The 18,086-nt window shown below is 37.2% G+C and overlaps 1 protein-coding gene across 2 annotated transcripts in view; it reads left to right on the top strand.

Annotated features, from left to right (window-relative positions):
• Positions 1-18,086, top strand: part of TTC27 (tetratricopeptide repeat domain 27) — a 184,442-nt gene that overhangs the window by 148,357 nt on the left and 17,999 nt on the right. For both annotated transcript variants that reach the window (XM_060026853.1, XM_060026854.1), the window contains 3 exons: positions 1,020-1,118; positions 4,788-4,840; positions 9,772-9,937. In XM_060026853.1, the coding sequence (XP_059882836.1) occupies positions 1,020-1,118; positions 4,788-4,840; positions 9,772-9,937 (318 nt within the window). The remainder of the gene's footprint in view (positions 1-1,019; positions 1,119-4,787; positions 4,841-9,771; positions 9,938-18,086) is intronic.

Genomic DNA, 18,086 nt, shown 5'->3' with positions numbered 1-18,086 from the left:
GCCATATGGAACAAGTTTTGTAGGAATGGCAGGGGGAGGAGGGATATAGGGGCAGCTTCCTACTTGCCTCTGTGGAAGGCTATGGACAGATAACAGAGCACCTCATTTCCTTTCCCACCCTAAAGTGTTCAACCAAGTCTGTCTGCTGGCTTACTGCCTTTGTACTGGAAGTCAAAGAAAGTAAGAAAGTAAACTGCATTCTGCTGCTGGCCTTACTAACTATATCTAAAAGGAAAGCAAAGTTGTAATAGCTGCATTTCTGACTAATTTCATTGAATTTTTATCAGTCTTATCTTCCTTTTGACAGAGGCTATTGAATTTTAAGGAAACCCTGTGATGTAAAGAATTCTTTTGTGATTTCAATAGCTACTTCCTAATTTACCTGTTTTCTACATCTCTAAGTTTACAAATCATACTGACTTAAGTCAGGCTTTCCTCTGTGAATGACTCTTTGGTAATCCAGATTCTCAGCCTGCTTTTTCTAAATTATTTTGGGCATACCTAAACAGATACATGCTAGGGCAATTTGGCTCTTGGTTAAACTGCAGAAGTACTTGTGGTCTAACTTGAAGATGGAAGCAAAAATTTTTCCTCTCAAGTTTGTAATACATTCATCAGTTGTGAACCTGCTGATGCTCTGTATACTTTCTACATAGTTACATAGATGCTCAGTAAAAATGTTAGATTAATCCCACATTTATAATATCAGGGCTTGTCAACAGAGCTGTCCATTGCTTTCATGGAGTTGGTTAACACAAAAAATGGTCTTTCTCGGTAAAAGACGTGCAGTGATATTGCACGTGCTTTCAGTGTTGTATTAGCTTCGAAAATTATATGGAAAAATGCCATCTCCATTGCTAAGTTTCCTACATTTAAACTAATATAAAATGTAAGCCAAATTATAGCTCTACATTCTTTATAGTAGTGTAGTGTGTTTGTTGATAGTATCTTAAATGATTTTCAGGTTAATTCTATAAATGTCTATGTGTTTGAATGACTTTGTCTTTTGGTCTTTGCAGCTCGGGGTGTGGTTTTCTCTGGGCTGTGCCTATCTGGCCTTGGAAGACTATGGAGGTTCAGCAAGGGCATTTCAGCGCTGTGTGACTCTAGAACCTGACGTAAGTTTGTTTGTTCTTCTTTCCTTATTACAGCTTTTTGGTACTCTTTAAGTTATTTGAATTGTACTGCAGTTCAGAACAGGAATTCCTATGGGTCTGTAGTTTCAGTTATGTAAGATGAGTACACCTAAAATTTTTAAAAAGGGTGATCTCATGTTGAGTGTTCTTATCACAGTAAGAAAAGAGAGCGAGAGAGAGAGAAAGCGGCAAAAAGATTCAAACTTCGTATTATTTTATGTCAAAAAAAAAAGAAGAACACCAATTCCTTTTCTGGTGGAGGAAGGTATCTCTTTGGCAGAAGGTCACACCCTAAGTTATATGAGTTATAAATATAGAAATAAGTTTCTTCTCGTAATAGCTAAGTTATTCATTGTTTTGTTTAGAAAATAGTTTTGGTAGAACAGTTTTTTAGTTAAAAATATACTTTGCTGAGTATACAGCAAAGTGTCACATATATTTTGTTGCTCACCAGCATGTGCTGCCTATGTTAATTGCACTATTAGAAAGTTCTTTTAGTCTATAAATATTTAACAGCTTTACTGAGATGGTAAATAATTCGCATGCCATCTAGTTCATCCATTTAAAGTGTACAATATAATGATTTTTAAAATTATTTTCAGAATTGTGCAACCATCCCCACAGTCAATTTTAGAACATTTTTATTACCATAAAAAGAAATGCCCTGTACCTGTTAGCAGTCACTCCTCATTTCTCCCAAACACCTTCCACGTCTACCCCCCATCCCCACCCCTAGGCAACCACTAATGGACATTCTGTCTCTGTAGATTTGTCTATTCTGAATATTTCATATCAGTGGAATCATACAATGCGTGGTCTTTTTGACTGCCTTTCTTCACTTAGATTAATGTTTTCACAATTCATCCATTCTCTATTCAAAAATTTGAGAAACTGCCAGACTGTTTTCTAAAGCACCATTTTACATCCCCACCAGCAATGTGTGAGGGCTCTAATTTCTCAACATCTTTGGCAACACTTGTCTTTGATTATTGTCTGTCTTTTTGATTACAGTCATCCTAGTAGGTGGTATCTTGTTGTGGTTTCGATTTGCATTTCCTTGATGGCTGATGATGTTGAGCATCTTTTTATGTGCTTTTTGGCCATTTGTGTATCATCTTTGGAGAAATGTTTATTGATATCCTTTACCTATTTGGGTTATTGGTCTTTTTACTGTTGAGTTGTAAGAATTCTTTATATATCCTAGATACAAATCTGATATCAAATATATGATTTGCAAATATTTTCTCCTATTCTGCAAGTTGTTTTTCACTTTCTTGATAGTGTCTTTTGAGGTACAAAAGTTTTTAATTTTGATGAGGTCCAGCCTGTCTGTTTTTTCTGTTGTTGCTTGTGGTTTTGGTGTCATATTTAAGAATCTGTTGCCAAATCTAAGATCATGAAGATTACCTTATCTTTTCTTCTAAGAGTTTCATTGGTTTAGCTCTTATGTTTATGTCAAATCTGCTGTTAAACATATTCATTAAACTTGTTATACTATGTGTGGTGGTGGATATTCACTAAACTTATTGTGGTAATCAATATATCCCACCGATATATACACATATATCAAATCATTATGTAGTACACCTAAAAGTAATACAATGCTATATATCAGTTACATCTCAATTAAAAAAAAAAACTAAACATCATTTCAGACAATGTATTTTTTTTTTTTAGTTCAAGAATTTTTATTTGGTTCTTCTATAGTTTTCATGTTTCTACTGAGATTCCCCAGTTGTTACCTTATCGTGTTCTCTTCAAATCTTTTTTTATATTTATAACAACTGCTTTGAAATTTTTGTATGCTTATTCCAACATCTCTTTAATTTCTGTGTCTATTTCTATTTACTGATTTTTTATTTGGTTATGGATGAATTTTCCTGCTTGTTTGCCTGTCTACCAATTTTTAAAAATTATATCCTACACTTGTGGATGCTATGTTGTTGAGTTTCTGGGTTTTGTTGTCTTCCCCTTGAGGAAGGTAGAGTTTTATTTTGGCATTTGGTTAATTTACCTGTGAATCAGCTTGATTTTAAGCTTAAGGTGGGTCTGGAGTTGTCCGTATTCCAGAGTTGCTGTCAACCTTCTCTTGAGGTATAACCTTTTGGGGGCTGAACTTAATCCCACAGGTGATCAGTAAGAATTCTCCTCTCTGGTTGGTTGGAACTTGAATAACTCCCAGAACCGTGTGACCTCTAGAATCTCCATTCAGCTCGCAGCTGTCTGGTAGTTGTTCCCTGCCTGGCCTTAAGAAGTTTTGCCCTGCACAAGTATAGCTTAGTATTCAGACAAGGACTCAAGGAGATGCTTATTGAGATTTCTGGAGCTTATTGTCTGCACAGATCTCTCTTCCCTGTTATTTTGTCTTGCAAATTCAGCCACCTTTTCAGCCCTGAACTCTGAACTCTTTTCCCGCTCTTAGTAAGACTTGCTGTGCTTTGTTTGGTTCCTACCTTTCTGTGCTGCAGCCCTCAAAGTGCCTCTAGATAGAAGTGTAGGTTGATTGTTGAGACAACTCAACTGTCCTTCTCTCAGGGATCATAGTCCTGTGTAACCCTTTGTCCAACTTCTCAAAAACAGTTGTTTCCTAAATTTCGTCCAGTTTGTAACTTTTTATGGTGATAAGGCTAGTCTGGTACTAACAGTGCTCTGTCTGTAAGGAGAGGTCCATTGCCAATTAATTTTTATATCATAGGTATGGAACTTGAGAACTATATACTTTATGTTTTATAAAACGTGAAACAAAGAGGAACAAGCATAATTTATATCATTCTTGTTAGAATCAACATTTATATAGAGGCTTTAATTTATTTTTGTCATTGCATAGAGGAATAGGTAGAGAAGTATGTTTGATAGATGAAATACTTAGGCTTAACACTGGAGAACACATATTCCTTTACTCTTCCATCTGATGAAGGATGATGGTAAAATAGCAAAGCCTTTTATGATAGGAAAAACAATATTTTGCATTACTTTAGATTTGTAGTTAATCTATATATTGTGTAAATTATGTTGTAAATTGTCCAACTGTTTTGTAAATATAAATTTGGAAATAAAATCTTAGCAAACTTCCAAATTAGTGCTATAATAGTTATATCATTTTGTTGACCTAAAAAATTATTTATTTATTTATTTATGGCTGCGTTGGGTCTTCGTTGCTGCACGTGGGCTTTCTCTAGTTGTGGCGAGCGGGGGTTACTCTTCATTGTGGTGCACGCACTTCTCATTGTGGTGGCTTCTCTTATTGTGGAGCACAGGCTCTAGACGCTTGGGCTTCAGTAGCTGTGGCACGTGGGCTCAGTAGTTGTGGCTCGCGGGCTCTAGAGCACAAGCTCAGTTTGTGGCACATGGGCTTAGTTGCTCTGCAGCATGTGGGATCTTCCCGGACCAGGGCTTGAACCCATGTCCCCTGCATTGGTAGGCAGATTCCTAACCACTGTGCTACCAGGTAAGCCCTTGTTGACTATTTTTGTTCTAAATTATAAGTGTTAAGTTTAATTTATTTAATTTTCTTATACATTTTTAAACACACCTTATTGAAAATTAACATTGTAAAGAGTACATCTTGAGCTAGGAAAATATGTTATATTTTTTGGTTGCAGCAATTATACCTAAATGAGAATAGTCTGTAACTGTTGTCTATCATTTCAGAACGCTGAAGCTTGGAACAATTTATCAACTTCTTATATCCGATTAAAACAAAAGTAAGTGCATCAAAATAGTTGAAGAACTTTGCTTCCAAAATAAATGAATGAGATTTTCTTCAACTGAACACTGAAATATTGTGCCTTACTCTTTGTCTTTTTCCCCTTGCCTACCCATATCTTTGAGTTAGAATGACTTAATATCGCCATTTGCATTCCAGGTGTAGTTTATTTCTTGAAAACATTTAGTATGTAATAAAATAAGAAATATATATATTTTTTTTTTAAGAAATATTTTTTGACCTCTTTATTTGATACTGAAGTTTTGTATCCTAAATTTCATTGCATGGTAAAAGCAAGCATGCCTTTAGTCAGTCAGCTCAGCTGATAGATTCTTAATGATTGCTTGCTGTGTACTGGACATTATTGAGACATATAAGTATGAACCAATGTCTTCAGGGAGTGTGGGTTTAAAAAATAAAATATTATGCCATATTATTTTAAAAATTGATTAATAATATAAGTTGTATGTGGTAAATCTCAAGTGAGAAGTACAAAGAGGGCTATAATAATGGTAGGTGATATTTGTAGAACAGTTATATTCTCTGCCACTCATGTAGTCCTGTGAGGACCTCAGAGGAGAGAAGGTGTGTGATGCTGGTTCAGAAATGCTTCTGAGAGAATGTTGGATTCAAGCTAAAATTTGAAGAATTGGTAGAGGGGAGAGAGGGAAGCCTTTCAGGATTTGGAAATAAATGGTCATTAATTTGTGTACCTAGCATTCTGAATCCATGTGACCAAATGCAGAGTGACAGGCATGAATGCCACACTTTAGGATATAGGAAGTAAAATAGTCCAGCTCAAGACTAGTGAGATCTATAGTGGGACATGAGGTTGGAAAGGTCACTTGGGGTCAAATGGCAGCGTGTTCTGATTATCTGACTGACTAGTTGAGACTATCCTGTTGGCAGTAGGAAGCCAGAGATTTCAGTGGGGTGATTTCATGAAGAAAGGAGTTTTTTAGGAAGATTTATCTGGTGACAGTGTGTGAGACAGAATAGAGTGGGAACTGGGGACAGGGAAACCAGTTAGGAGACAGCTGTGGTAACAGTCCAGGCAGGCGATAACTAGACTGGAAAAAGAAGGGGCAGATGCCAGTTTATAAAGAGAACAACCAACTGGGCTTACTGACTGGCTATAGAAAGCAAAGGAAAGGGAAGAGGCAAGGATGGCTGTTGCCCCAGTTTTAAATAAATGAATTAAAGGGTAGATATATTTCCATTTTTATTTCGCCTTATTTTCAAATTTAATTTTTCTTTGTGGATTCACAAGTATTTCTGAAGATACCATTAAATCCACATTACGTCGAGATCATGAAATGCTTTCGCTGCTCTTGAATGACGATCTACATAAGTAAAGTACTGTTTGTTCTGCTGCTCCCTTTGGAAAGTAATATTATGTTCTTGATTGCAACTGATTGTGTTAAAACTCACCAGAGACCCTTTTGGTTTAGTTAAAGCAGGGGCAGGGGAAGTCCCTGTCATAGTTGTAGAATGATCTCAGTGGGTTTTTTTAGTAATACTGATAATTTTGTATGTAGTGAGGCTCTTGATACTCTGTGTTGTCCTCCAGCCCATTAATCCTAAGAATTCTAATTGCTTTCTCTCTTAGTGGTTCTTGCACATTGTTCCTCAGCTTCTTTTTGACACTTTTTTGTCTTCCTGCAGCTCCATGAATAGGTTTTTGTGTCAAAGTGGGGTTGTAAGGTCAGAGGTAAATCACTCCTTTATTCTTGCCTCTTTACTCTTTGCTTACTTTGCTGCTGCTGCTCCAGAGAGAGCTCAGTTTTGACTCAGGAGATTGTTACTTCAGGGGCAAATTATTAATGCTCCTCTCAAAAGAATCCTACCCCTGCCTTAAAGTGACCCTTTAAACTATCTCATCTCTCCCTCTGCTGTCACCAGGTTCTTCACTAAAGTGCTCTTTCCCCCGTTTCATCTGATTCCCCTAGGCATCATGTCCCTACCAGTCCCGTGGGAAATTTTTCCATCTTCCTATATAACTGTCATAGTGCAGTATCACTACCATTGTGGGTTTGATAAATGAATCCGGAATTGAAGCTCCTTAGAAGGAAGTCATACCTCCAAAAAAAGGATTTCATTGCAAAAATTTTGAAGCCAAAAAATTGTGATTGGAGGATAGGAGGACATACAAAAAGGATAATCCTCCTGGTGTGGACTGCTGCTTGTTGAGTTCTTTTCCAGTAGGACAACTTCACCCCCACCCCCTATGTAGATGGGAGACCTGCAGAATCTCAGTCCACTGCCTTTGAAGGCAGTTGCTATCACATATGAGGTGGGCATAGGGAGTAGAGTAGAGAAAGAAAAAAGAATCACATAGAAACAATTTATGGCTGAATTTGAAGAAGTATTAGAGCAAGGGCACTTACATTTTTAACTGTAAAGGAGGGTGGGTCAAGGGATAAATGAATCAGTGCCATGACAACTTTCGGTAAATTGTTTAATATAGGGTATAAGAAACTAAACTGTGGTGAATTGTGGTTATGAAAAGACTAAAAGGACTTAATTGTAAAGAAATTTTGATTAGTACTATAGGTATATTAGAGAATGAGTAAATGATTTGTGTGTTCAGTGACTAGCAGGGAAGGTTACTAAAAAGAATTTACACTTCTTTTTAAGTGCTTTAGGGGGTGACTCTTAGAACAAGGGCCTGAGTCAGCCAGAAGACCCCCCACCATCCTCTCTAAAATTTGCGTTGAAGTCAGCAAAGAGGAGGGGTCTTGGTGAAACCCTGTGAGGCTCAGCAGGGAAAGGGAGGTGGACCTTGTAGTCTTAAGTTAGCAAATTCAAAGTGGCTCTTGGAGAGGGAGATTTGATAGCATACCTTTGAAAGAGGTTACTATAGTTGTCCAGTAAAGCATTTATGATCTATAAGGGAGCCAGTAAAGTATTAAGAATCTTTTTGAGAGCTGAGATGTTTAACTTTTAGAATAGGTGACATGAAGTTCTGTTGATTTCCTTGTCAATATCAAGTTTTTAATAGTGTTTTTCTATTTTTTGAAGTAGCTGGGATAAGGCAAGGATTCTGTAAAACCACCTAGCCTGGTTTTAATTTTTATTGATTTATTTGGCTTTCTATTTTTTAGCTCATTTGCATAATTTGTTCATAATGTTCTCTTATGAGTTTTTTAAAAATTACTAATTTTATATATACCATTTTTCTAAATTCTAAATGGAATTTAGTTAGACATTTGTCTGTTTCATTAGTCTTTTTCAAAAAGTCAACTTTTGGTTTTGTTGATCATTTATATTCTTTATATTTTATTTCATATTTTCTTCTTCCTTAGAATTTCTTTTCTTCTTTCTTAGAATTATTTGGTGTTCTTTTACAAAATTAAGTTGGATGTTTTAGCTCATTTATTTCCCATCTTTCATAATTATAATCAATACATATAAAAATATAAATTTCTCTCTAAATACTGCTTTACATATATCTTGCAGATGGTGGTATATAATGCTTTCATTAAATTCTAAATATTTTGTACTTTCTAATATGAATCTCTCCACGTCCTCCCCCCACTGTAGGTTCCTTTTTTTTAGGAGTGCATTTTTAAGTTTGCAGGCATATATTTTTTTAACTGTCTCTTTACTGTTGATTTCTTATTTAATTGCAGAGAATATGGTCTATATACTTGTAGTTTTACTTTTTTTTTAAACACAACTCATAATTGTTTTTGGTCTCAATAATTATTTAAATTTACTGACATACTTCATTTTCTCTTCTCACCATTGATCATTTCTTACATCCCTTTACTTCTCTTTGAAGTTCCTTTTATTTTTGCAAGAGGAGATGCTTTAATAGTTCTTTTAAGTTAGGGTCAGTAGGTGGTAAACTTCCTTAGTCTTTGTACATGTAAAATTTTTTATTTTGCATTTATTCTTGAGTGGTAAGTTTAGTTGATTATAAAATTTTAGGCTGACAGTTATTTTTACTTTGCACTTTAAATTATTTTATTGCCTTCTACCATCTTCTGCTGCTAATGAAATATCTGCTGTCCTCTAACTGTCATTCTTTTATAGGTTTTAGGATTATCTTCATGTTCTGCAGTTTCACACAAAGTGTCTAGGTGTTGGTTTACCTTTATTTATTGGCCAACCCAATATAATGCTCAGTACACAAAATATACTTTTGATCATAGAATTTAGATCTTTGTTCAGTTCTGGAAAATGCTCAGCTATTACCTTGTCAAATGTAGTGTCTTGCCATTTTCTGCATTTATTTACTCTGGAATGTCTATCGAATATATGCTTAAATCTTACCTCTCATTCTTTCCTCTGTCTCTTTATTACTCTTTTATTTTTTAATCTGAATTCCTCACTGTTATCTTTCAATTCATCCGTACTCTTTTTGACTGTGTGTAATCTAGTTTTTGTCACATGTTGAGGTTTTTTGGTTTGTTTGTTTGTTTTTGTTTTGTTTTGTTTTTTGCGGGGTACGCGGGCCTCTCACTGTTGTGGCCTCTCCCATTGTGGAGCACAGGCTCCGGACACGCAGGCTCAGTGGCCATGGCTCGCGGGCCTAGCCGCTCCACAGCATGTGGGATCTTCCCGGACTGGGGCACAAACCCGTGTCCTCTGCATCAGCAGGCAGACTCTCAACCACTGCACCACCAGGGAAGCCTGGTTTGTTTGTTTTAATGTCTCTTGCAATTTCAAAATTTCTACTTGGTTTTTATATATGTCTCCCTATTCTTGTTTCATTTCTACTTGTTTTTGTTTGCCATTTCCTGTTAGGGAAATTTGAGGTGGTTTCGGGTTGTTTGAACCTCTAATACTGTTTATTAACATGAATGATTAAGGACTGACAGAAAGTCCACATTAGTATTTTATACATTTAGCTATAGTTTATTTAGCTATGGTTATTCATTATTGTTTTTTTTGTTTTTGTTTTTTTAACTTGACCTTCAATAGAGTGAAAGCTTTTAGAACTTTACAAGAAGCCCTCAAGTGCAACTATGAACATTGGCAGATCTGGGAAAACTATATTCTCACTAGCACTGACATTGGGGAATTTTCAGAAGCCATTAATGCTTATCATCGGCTCTTGGACTTAAGAGACAAATACAAAGATACTCAGGTAGGATATTCATATTTTGTTATTTCAGTTTGTGTTTGGTATTAATACTTCATTACATAATGTAAATTGTTTCCTTGACTCTACATAGGAAAATTTTGTTAAACACAAGTAATATATAAAAGAGGGCTTTTTTGTATAGTTGAATATTCTTAGTTACATATTAATTCTGGCATTCCAATGTCAAATATGTTTGTGTAATCATAGACTGAATATTACTGTGACTCAGTTATGAAAATCTGATATGTGGTTTACATATGTAGAGTCAGCTTGCAGAAACTTAATAGAGTGATGCTTGTGTTATTTATAACTTTGGTTATCTCAGTGCAGTAGCTGGATTAACTCCCATACTCATTTATCCACTCGTTGAACAGTCATTTACTGCATACTTTCAGATTGTTTGAACAATATAGAAATGAAGACTAACATTTTCTTTGCACTGTTTAATGAGATGGTCTTCATTGGGATGAAGTCAGGACTGGTTGATTCTTAACAGTACAAAAAATACTATATCCTTTCAGAAACTATGGGAGACTTGAAGCCCCTATGTTTGACATCCAATAGTATTAAATATATAAGACCTTGTGGGTTTTATCGTGGGTGAAGAGAATGTTTAAAGATAGGGTGTATAGGAGCTTATAGGTTACAAAGTCCAGGGGCTTGAAAATTTAATACTTTATTTGCAATAATCAACATATATATTATTTAAAGTGATGAATTTGGAATTATGAAAAAACAAATAACATGTAATATATGATAATACCTCACTACTCTTATGGCTTATTATAGATGTACTCCAGCTGTTCCAAAATTTACCTTGTCTGGTTTCTGGTTTCGTAGCCCCAGCCCTCAACCTGTTTGCATGTTCTTGCAAATCCAGCTACATAATTCACTAAATTGCTTTAAAGCTCAGGTTCTGGGCAGTTCACTTAAAGATCTGTGGCTTCAAGTAGAACCATATGCCTACTTACAGGAGCATTGTTGACCCCTTCAATTACTTTTCTTTTCCTTGTTTTTTTTTTTTCCCCCCTTTTTAACTGTTGTACATTAACCATCCATTATAGAAAGAAGGGACTTGAATTTTATAGAGTGAAGATCACTTAAAACGTGCATGGAAGCATAGCAGAGTTTTACATCCTAGAGAGGATAGGAACCCTAGCCAATCTGTTTGCACAGTCCTCTGGCCATCTAGTACTTGTCCTGTTCACCATTGTGATGGCTCTTTCTCTTCCGCACTTAGTGCCTTGGCAAAGGGCACTGATGAGGCTCTGAACAGATCTCGGTGTGTTGCTGAACCACTGAGGATGGTGCAGAGATTGCAAAATGCTTGTCTCTTGTTTATCTCAACTGTAATTTTTTAAAAGACCTTTCTTTACTAAGAAAGCCTTGTGAAGCCTGTTCTAAAATCTCAGGGAGAATGTAAATAATTTGCATTGGTAGTATATTCCATTTTACACTTGAAATAAATTCTTTTTTTTTTTCCTTTCACAAAGCTTGTTCTGAATGCATAGAGATGTATTTTGAGAAAAGGAAAAAAAGTTTTAAGAAAAACCCCAAAACTTCTCCCAGCATAAATTAAGATGCTTTCATTTAATTTTTATCTTAAATAGAGTTTCCAAACATATTTTAGTGATCATATTCACAGTTTTAAACTCCTTCCGGCAAATCTAATCATAAGAATTTTCACCCATAGCAAAACGGTGTTCTAATTCCCATTGAAAATTTTCTAATCCTCTACCTGTTTTAGCAGAGTATTTAACTTATATCATTTTTAACTTAAGTGAAAATTGAGTCGTTTCCTACCTAGAGAAAATTATTAGGATTTAGTTTAAATTCATGGCCAGCTAATACGTTGATTTCTTTTTTCCTGTAATTCTTTTGTTCCTCAAATTCAGAATATGAACCAAACCTCCTTTCATACAACAGTATTTCATCTGAGCACTAATATTTTGATGAGTTTGAAATTAGTTTTTATAAAAGTTCAGTATTTTTAGAAACAATCAAGGGTGGCATCTGTATTCTTAAGACTTCTTCCCTCAGCATCCCTGCCACACACAGGAACACCAAGAATCATTCCTGTTAGACAAAATACTGCTTATAAACAGAGCACCTAGAAAAACATAAGGTGCTATAAAGATGTCAGATGGTATGGCTGTTAGCTTAATTTTTATATTTGGATTTGGGGAAATATTACTCAGAACGTAAGAACTAGATAACCAGTGACTTGCTCGGGTCAAATGATCATCTTTAGCACCTTATGATAGAGAACTTTTGGGTATTCAGATGGAGAAATAGCCACAGTGAGATAATTTGTCAGTTTATACTAGGCCCTGTTAATAGCTTTCTCCAGAAGTGTCACAGAATACTGATGGAGGTGTTTGCTCTCTGGCAGGTGTGGGTAGAATCACTCCAGAGTGGTTAAATCATCACTGAAGGAAGGTCTTGATGGCTGGTGTGGTCTCAGTCATATTTAGCTTCGTGGCATATTTGTGTCTGCCATCATGTTTTCTCACTGCTGGTCAGTGTGAACTGAGACAGTTGATAGATTGTCTGGAATATTTTTATCTTGGCTAAAATAATTTTACTGAATTTGACTCTGCAAGTTTGGTAACAGGTGTCTTTCAAAAAAACTCTGATATTCTTATGTTTCACACTACCTGACCTCATTCTATTTCAGTTTGCTTTAAAATTCTCTTTTTATCTATTCTTTTTCTACTTCTTTATAGATGTGATTACTGCCATTTTAATTTTTTTATTGTGTGTATGTAAATTCATATTCATTTTAATACAGACACATGATAAATTAACTATAAATTGTTTTTCTCACTATTTGTAATAGGAGAATGGGTGGATATACTGCCTTTATCATTTACTGCCTTTTGTCTCTATGTCCTAATTTTGACTAATGCATAGATTAGTATAACTCAAGAACACTGTTCTATAATAGATATTTATATTCATGTCTGGATTGTACACACTTTTATTAATCTATCATAAAACTAATTTTCATGTTTCTGTGTAATTAGTCCCTGTTTGATTTTCCAGTTTTCTACTATTGTTAATAGTGCCATGAATATCCTTGTAGACAAATCCTTGTGTACATTCATGCTTCTTTCCTTGGGATAATTTCTAATGTTGATGTGTTCATTTTTTTTCTTTTTCCTTTTCTTTTTATCTTTTTCTGCTCTTCCCCCATCCCCCCTCCTCCTCCCCTTCCTCCTCTTCTTCCTTCTTCTTAGATAACTTTCAGTCATTTGGGGAAAAATTTAAGTATTGCATTATTGCACCCCATTTGCTGTTTATAAATGGAAGAGGAAGGAAAGGGGATTAACATACATCCAGTGCTTACTATGTTCTTGGCACTTAACATGGATTATCTTTTATAGGGCATACAGTATTTGAGGTGGGTACTAAATAGTCCTCATTTTACAATGTATGAATATGAGACCCAGAGAGGTTATATAACTTGACCAGTCATATATCTAGTAGGAACCAGAGATAAGAATCACATTTAGGCATGTCTGTTTTTTGTGTGAACCAAGCCTTGAAGTCTATGGGAAGATTTATATTAAAAAGCACATTTCCCCATCATATTAATGTGCATTTGAACTATATCTAACAAAGTTTTTTTTCTTCAAATTGAGGTATAATTTACATATAATAAAATGCACAGATCTTAAGTGTAAGTTTGATGTGTTTTGACCATTAAGTATTCTTATGTAACTACTTCCCAAAAAAGATATGGAACATTTTCATCACCAGAGAAAGTTCTATTATACCCCTGTCCAGTCAACTGAACCACCACCCTTTCCCCTCACCCAGGCAACTACTATCTGATTTCTGTCATCACAGTTCAGTTTTGCTTTCTCTTGAATGTCATACAATATGTATTCTTTCCTATGTTGTTCTTTGTGTGGATTTCTATTTGGGGAAGGAGGGAGGTGGTGTTGATGGGCAGTGGGGCAGGTTGCCAACCAGATTGAAGTCCTGGAGCAAGTGGTGGCTGGGCTTACCTGAGAGAGAAGAGCAGAGGGAATGGATATATTGTATACAAATTCTGTCTCTGTGAAGTAGATACTATCCCCATTTTACTGCTGAAGTATCTGAGGCTCAGCAAGATGAACTAATAAAGTTGATCTTTCACAGCTAACGAGCAGTCAAGCCAGGACTTGAAGTCTGACCTATTTAACCTAAAACCTGTGCATGCCTTTTCCACACGTGAAGAAATTTTTTCTTTTTTTGGTGAAGGAGTGAAAAAGACAATGTTAAACTGCCTACGTCTCTCTGATAACTGAGGTGTGGGGAAGCCAAGGGTCAGGGTTATCAGACCAGGAAACAGAGCAGGTTCTTTAGAGAGCTCCAAGTGGAGGGGGGACTTGGCCAAGCCAGGGAGGAGGGAAATGGCCTCATTCCTGGCCTCCAGCCCTCCTGGAAGTGTTTGTAACTGGACCTGAGGCAATCCTATTCCTTCCTGCTTTGAAGACCTCCAGGATTCAAAGGGCCAACGCCTTGTGCTTTCAGCCAAGATTTTGGGGAGACTTGGCCAAGGACCTCAAGGTTAGTGTTGGGGAAGAGGATAGTTATACTTTTCTCTTCGTGGAGATTAGAATCGCTGCTCCTCCATGTGAGAAAACGTCAGCTCTCTTCAGGGGCTAGTGGTGGTCCCCCACAGTCACACTCTGCTTGATGCAGTCCATGGACCATGGTGGAAGTGAGAAATAGGCTGAGGAAAGAGAATGAAACAAAAGTGCTCTATCACTGAAGTGATTAGAGATGTGGGTTAGAGATTTAGACGTCATTACATGAAGTTGGTGGTGTGGCATTGGTTTAGTTAGGAAGTGAGGGGCTGCAGGGCTGTTTATACTGATTAAAATGAAATCCCTCTAAACATCCAGGCTCAAAAAATATACTTAGATTATTTTATGATACACAAAATGAATTCCAAATGGGCTAAATATATGCTAAATAGTTTTTCATCTCCTAGAAAAATTAGCAGTACAAGTGGGTATTTACCATATTTCCTGAACTTTGAAGCAAGAAAAAAAAAACGTGAAGGAATTTTTATGACTTCATGGAAAAAAATATGTGATGAAATATTTGTAACAAATAGAAAAGATAAAAAGCTAATAATATCCTTATTATATTAAGAGTTAACATCTGCTACAGGAATGAAATGGGACAGGAGAGAGGATTCAGAAACAGACTCAAGTATGAGAATTTAGTTCATGTTAAGGATGGCATTTTAAATCTGTGGGATAAAATAAAATATTCAATATGTATTGAAATAGTTGGCCAAGCATTTGGGACCCAAAATGAAGGCTCTGCTTCACTCCTTAAACCAAAATAAATTCAAATGGATAAGATATTTATTTATTCATTTATTTATTTATTTATTTGGCCGTGCCACCTGGCGTGCGGGATCTTTAGTTCCCCGACCAGGGATTGAACCTGTGCCCCCTGCAGTGGAAGCACAGAGTCTTAACCACTGGACCGCCAGGGAAGTCCCTGGATAAATATTTAAATTGAAATGGCTTGAGAAGCAGGATCATGTTGTAGGTAAGAGCATAGATTCTGGGGTTAGACAGCCTTTGCTTACTACCTCTGCCAATCACTAGCTATGTGACCTGAGCAAATTACTGACCACTTTTGTTCTTCAGTTTCGTAAAACAGGGCTGATATTATTAGTACCTCACAAGACTGCTGTGAAGACTAAGTAAATTAATATATGTAAAGGGCAGAGAATAGTGCCTGGCACATACGAGTGCTGTGAGTATAGCTGCCGTCAGCATCGTGATCGTATCGTCGCTATTATTGAAAAAGTAAAACCATAAAAGCACTAAAAAGAAAGTATGGTAAATATTTTTATAAGCTTGGGGGTGGAGAAAACATTTTTAATCATGACACAAAAACCACACTCTGCTAAAGAAAAGATGGAGAGATTTGAATTGAAAACTTCTACACATGAGGAAAGGATGACTTCTGACCAGAGGGCTGGACGCCACTGTCCTGAGGAGGGACAGGCTGAGACATGACAGCCTTACTTAGTGCTTCCTGAACTGAAACTGGAAGAGGGTTAGTAGAAGCCAGTTAAGTGCCCTGGGAAGCGTTCCTCGTACTGTTCTCCACGTTGCCTTAGTCTTTCTACATAAGACTGCTGGATTCGTTACCTGGGGCTATTCTACCAAATTACTACATGCTTGGTGTCTTCAAACAACAGAAATTGATTCTCTTCAGTAATGGAGGCTAGAAGTCTGAAATCAAGGTGTTGGCGGGGCCATGCTCCCTCTAAAGGCTCAGTGAAGAATCTTTCCTTGCCTCTTTCAGCTTCTGGTTCCTGGCATTCCTTGGCTTGTGGCTGCATAATTCTAACCTGTGCCTCCCTCTTCACCTACTTCACCTCCTTCCCTCATGTCTCTGTTTGTCGGCTCCTTTTCTTAGAAGAATATTAGTCATTGGATTCAGGGCCCACACTAATCTAATATGACTTCAGCCTAACTAATTATTTCTACAAAGACCCTATTTCCAAACGAGATCACATTCTGAGGTTCTTTTTCAACATGAATTGTGGGGGGGGACACTATTCATCCCGCCACAACTTTCATGCTCCTTTTTAGGGAGAAAGCGGTGGCTTTGAGAATAGTGAGGCTGGTAAAGGTAAGGGAGTGTGTCCAACACACACCTCATTGGTAGCTTTGGTAGAAGGAGAGGCGACATGCACAGAGGTGCCCCTGAGAGAAGGCCAGAGAGACCTCAGCTGATCACATGAAGGTCTTGCCTAAAACAATACCAGAGATTTGAACATCTGGAAGGGACAGAAGGAATAATAAGAATAGGGAAGGAGTTGATAGAAAACTAATAAAGCTTTTCAAAGAGATACACTTACTTAGTCGTATGCAGTATTGAGAGAGAAGACCGGAATCCCATGCCATGGTGGACAAATTAGAATTTCTAAGAAGGATCTATTTTTAGGCTTCAGAAGATTGTGAGATTACCTGAAATATCATGAAAAAAATTTGTGTATGTGGCTATGTACCTATTCTGGGTAGAGGGTTCAAAACTCTCAGATCCCCAAGGGTGTCCAGAACCCCAAGAAAAAAACCACAGTTGAAATAAAGAATATCTTTGGAGTAGAGTATTAGGACTAGTTTTCCAATAAAAAGGCAAGTGGACCTTCCCTTATAATCACCATGGGTTAAAGTTTACCTGTATAGCTGTGTTATATTACAAATGCATTTATCATTGCTCTTGTTTTTTGAAAGTTCTCAAGCTTTACAAACTGTGCACAAATAATTTATGTGCACTCCCCCCACCCCCAGCCCAGTCCCCACCCCATTCCTCTGCTGCTCTTCAGGGCTGACTCTTTGGGAGAAGCATCTTGCTGCACAGTCTCCACTTCCCCTCTTCCTGTCCTCTTTGGAACCCACGCCTTCTAGGCTCATCTCCGCCAGCCTACTGAGCGTGCTGTTGTCAGGGTCTATATTGCCACATCCAGGGGACAGCTGTCAGCCCTCAGGTTTCTCAGCCTATCTGTTACACTTAACGCAGTTGATCTCTCTTCCTTCTTCAAATGCTTTCTTCGGCAGGCTTCCAGAATTTCACAACTCTTAAGCCACCAGATGCAGCTTCCTCATCTCCTTTGCAGAATCATTCTCGCCTTTCCTTCCCTATGAGAGCAATTCCAGGCTCAGTCCTCACGCTATTTTTCTTCCCCACTTATACTGCTACCCAGGGGATCTCACCATTTCCTTGGTTTTTCCCGCTCATCTTCCTGAGGATATGTATTATGAAATCAAGTTTTCCTCCACATGTCCCTTTAATTCTTTGTCACATAGGCTGTTCAATTTGTTTCTTTCTTTATGGTTGCACTTTTCAGATGTCTTACTTTTGTCCCTCTTGGCTCCTACTCCCCTGGGGATATTGGCTTCTTGACTGGTAATGCGTACTTGGTGAGAGGGTCTAAAGCAAGCCCAGGACCAACTGTGCGCCTCCTGGTGAGTTTGGGCCACAAGGGGAGCTTACCTTTTGGAAACACCTTGCCACTGCCTCCTCCCACCACCACCACCGCCAAGTGGCCTGGCTCCTCAGGAAACCTTTCTTATCTCTGCCAGGCACTGCTGTCTTCCAGTCCCATCTTCCTGAGTAGTCATCCAGC

Source organism: Delphinus delphis, chromosome 12 (assembly GCF_949987515.2).
Source record: "Delphinus delphis chromosome 12, mDelDel1.2, whole genome shotgun sequence".
In the NCBI taxonomy this organism is placed as follows: Eukaryota; Metazoa; Chordata; class Mammalia; order Artiodactyla; family Delphinidae; genus Delphinus; species Delphinus delphis.
The sequence above is the reverse complement of the archived record's forward strand: the minus strand, read 5'-3'. Positions and strand labels throughout refer to the sequence as shown.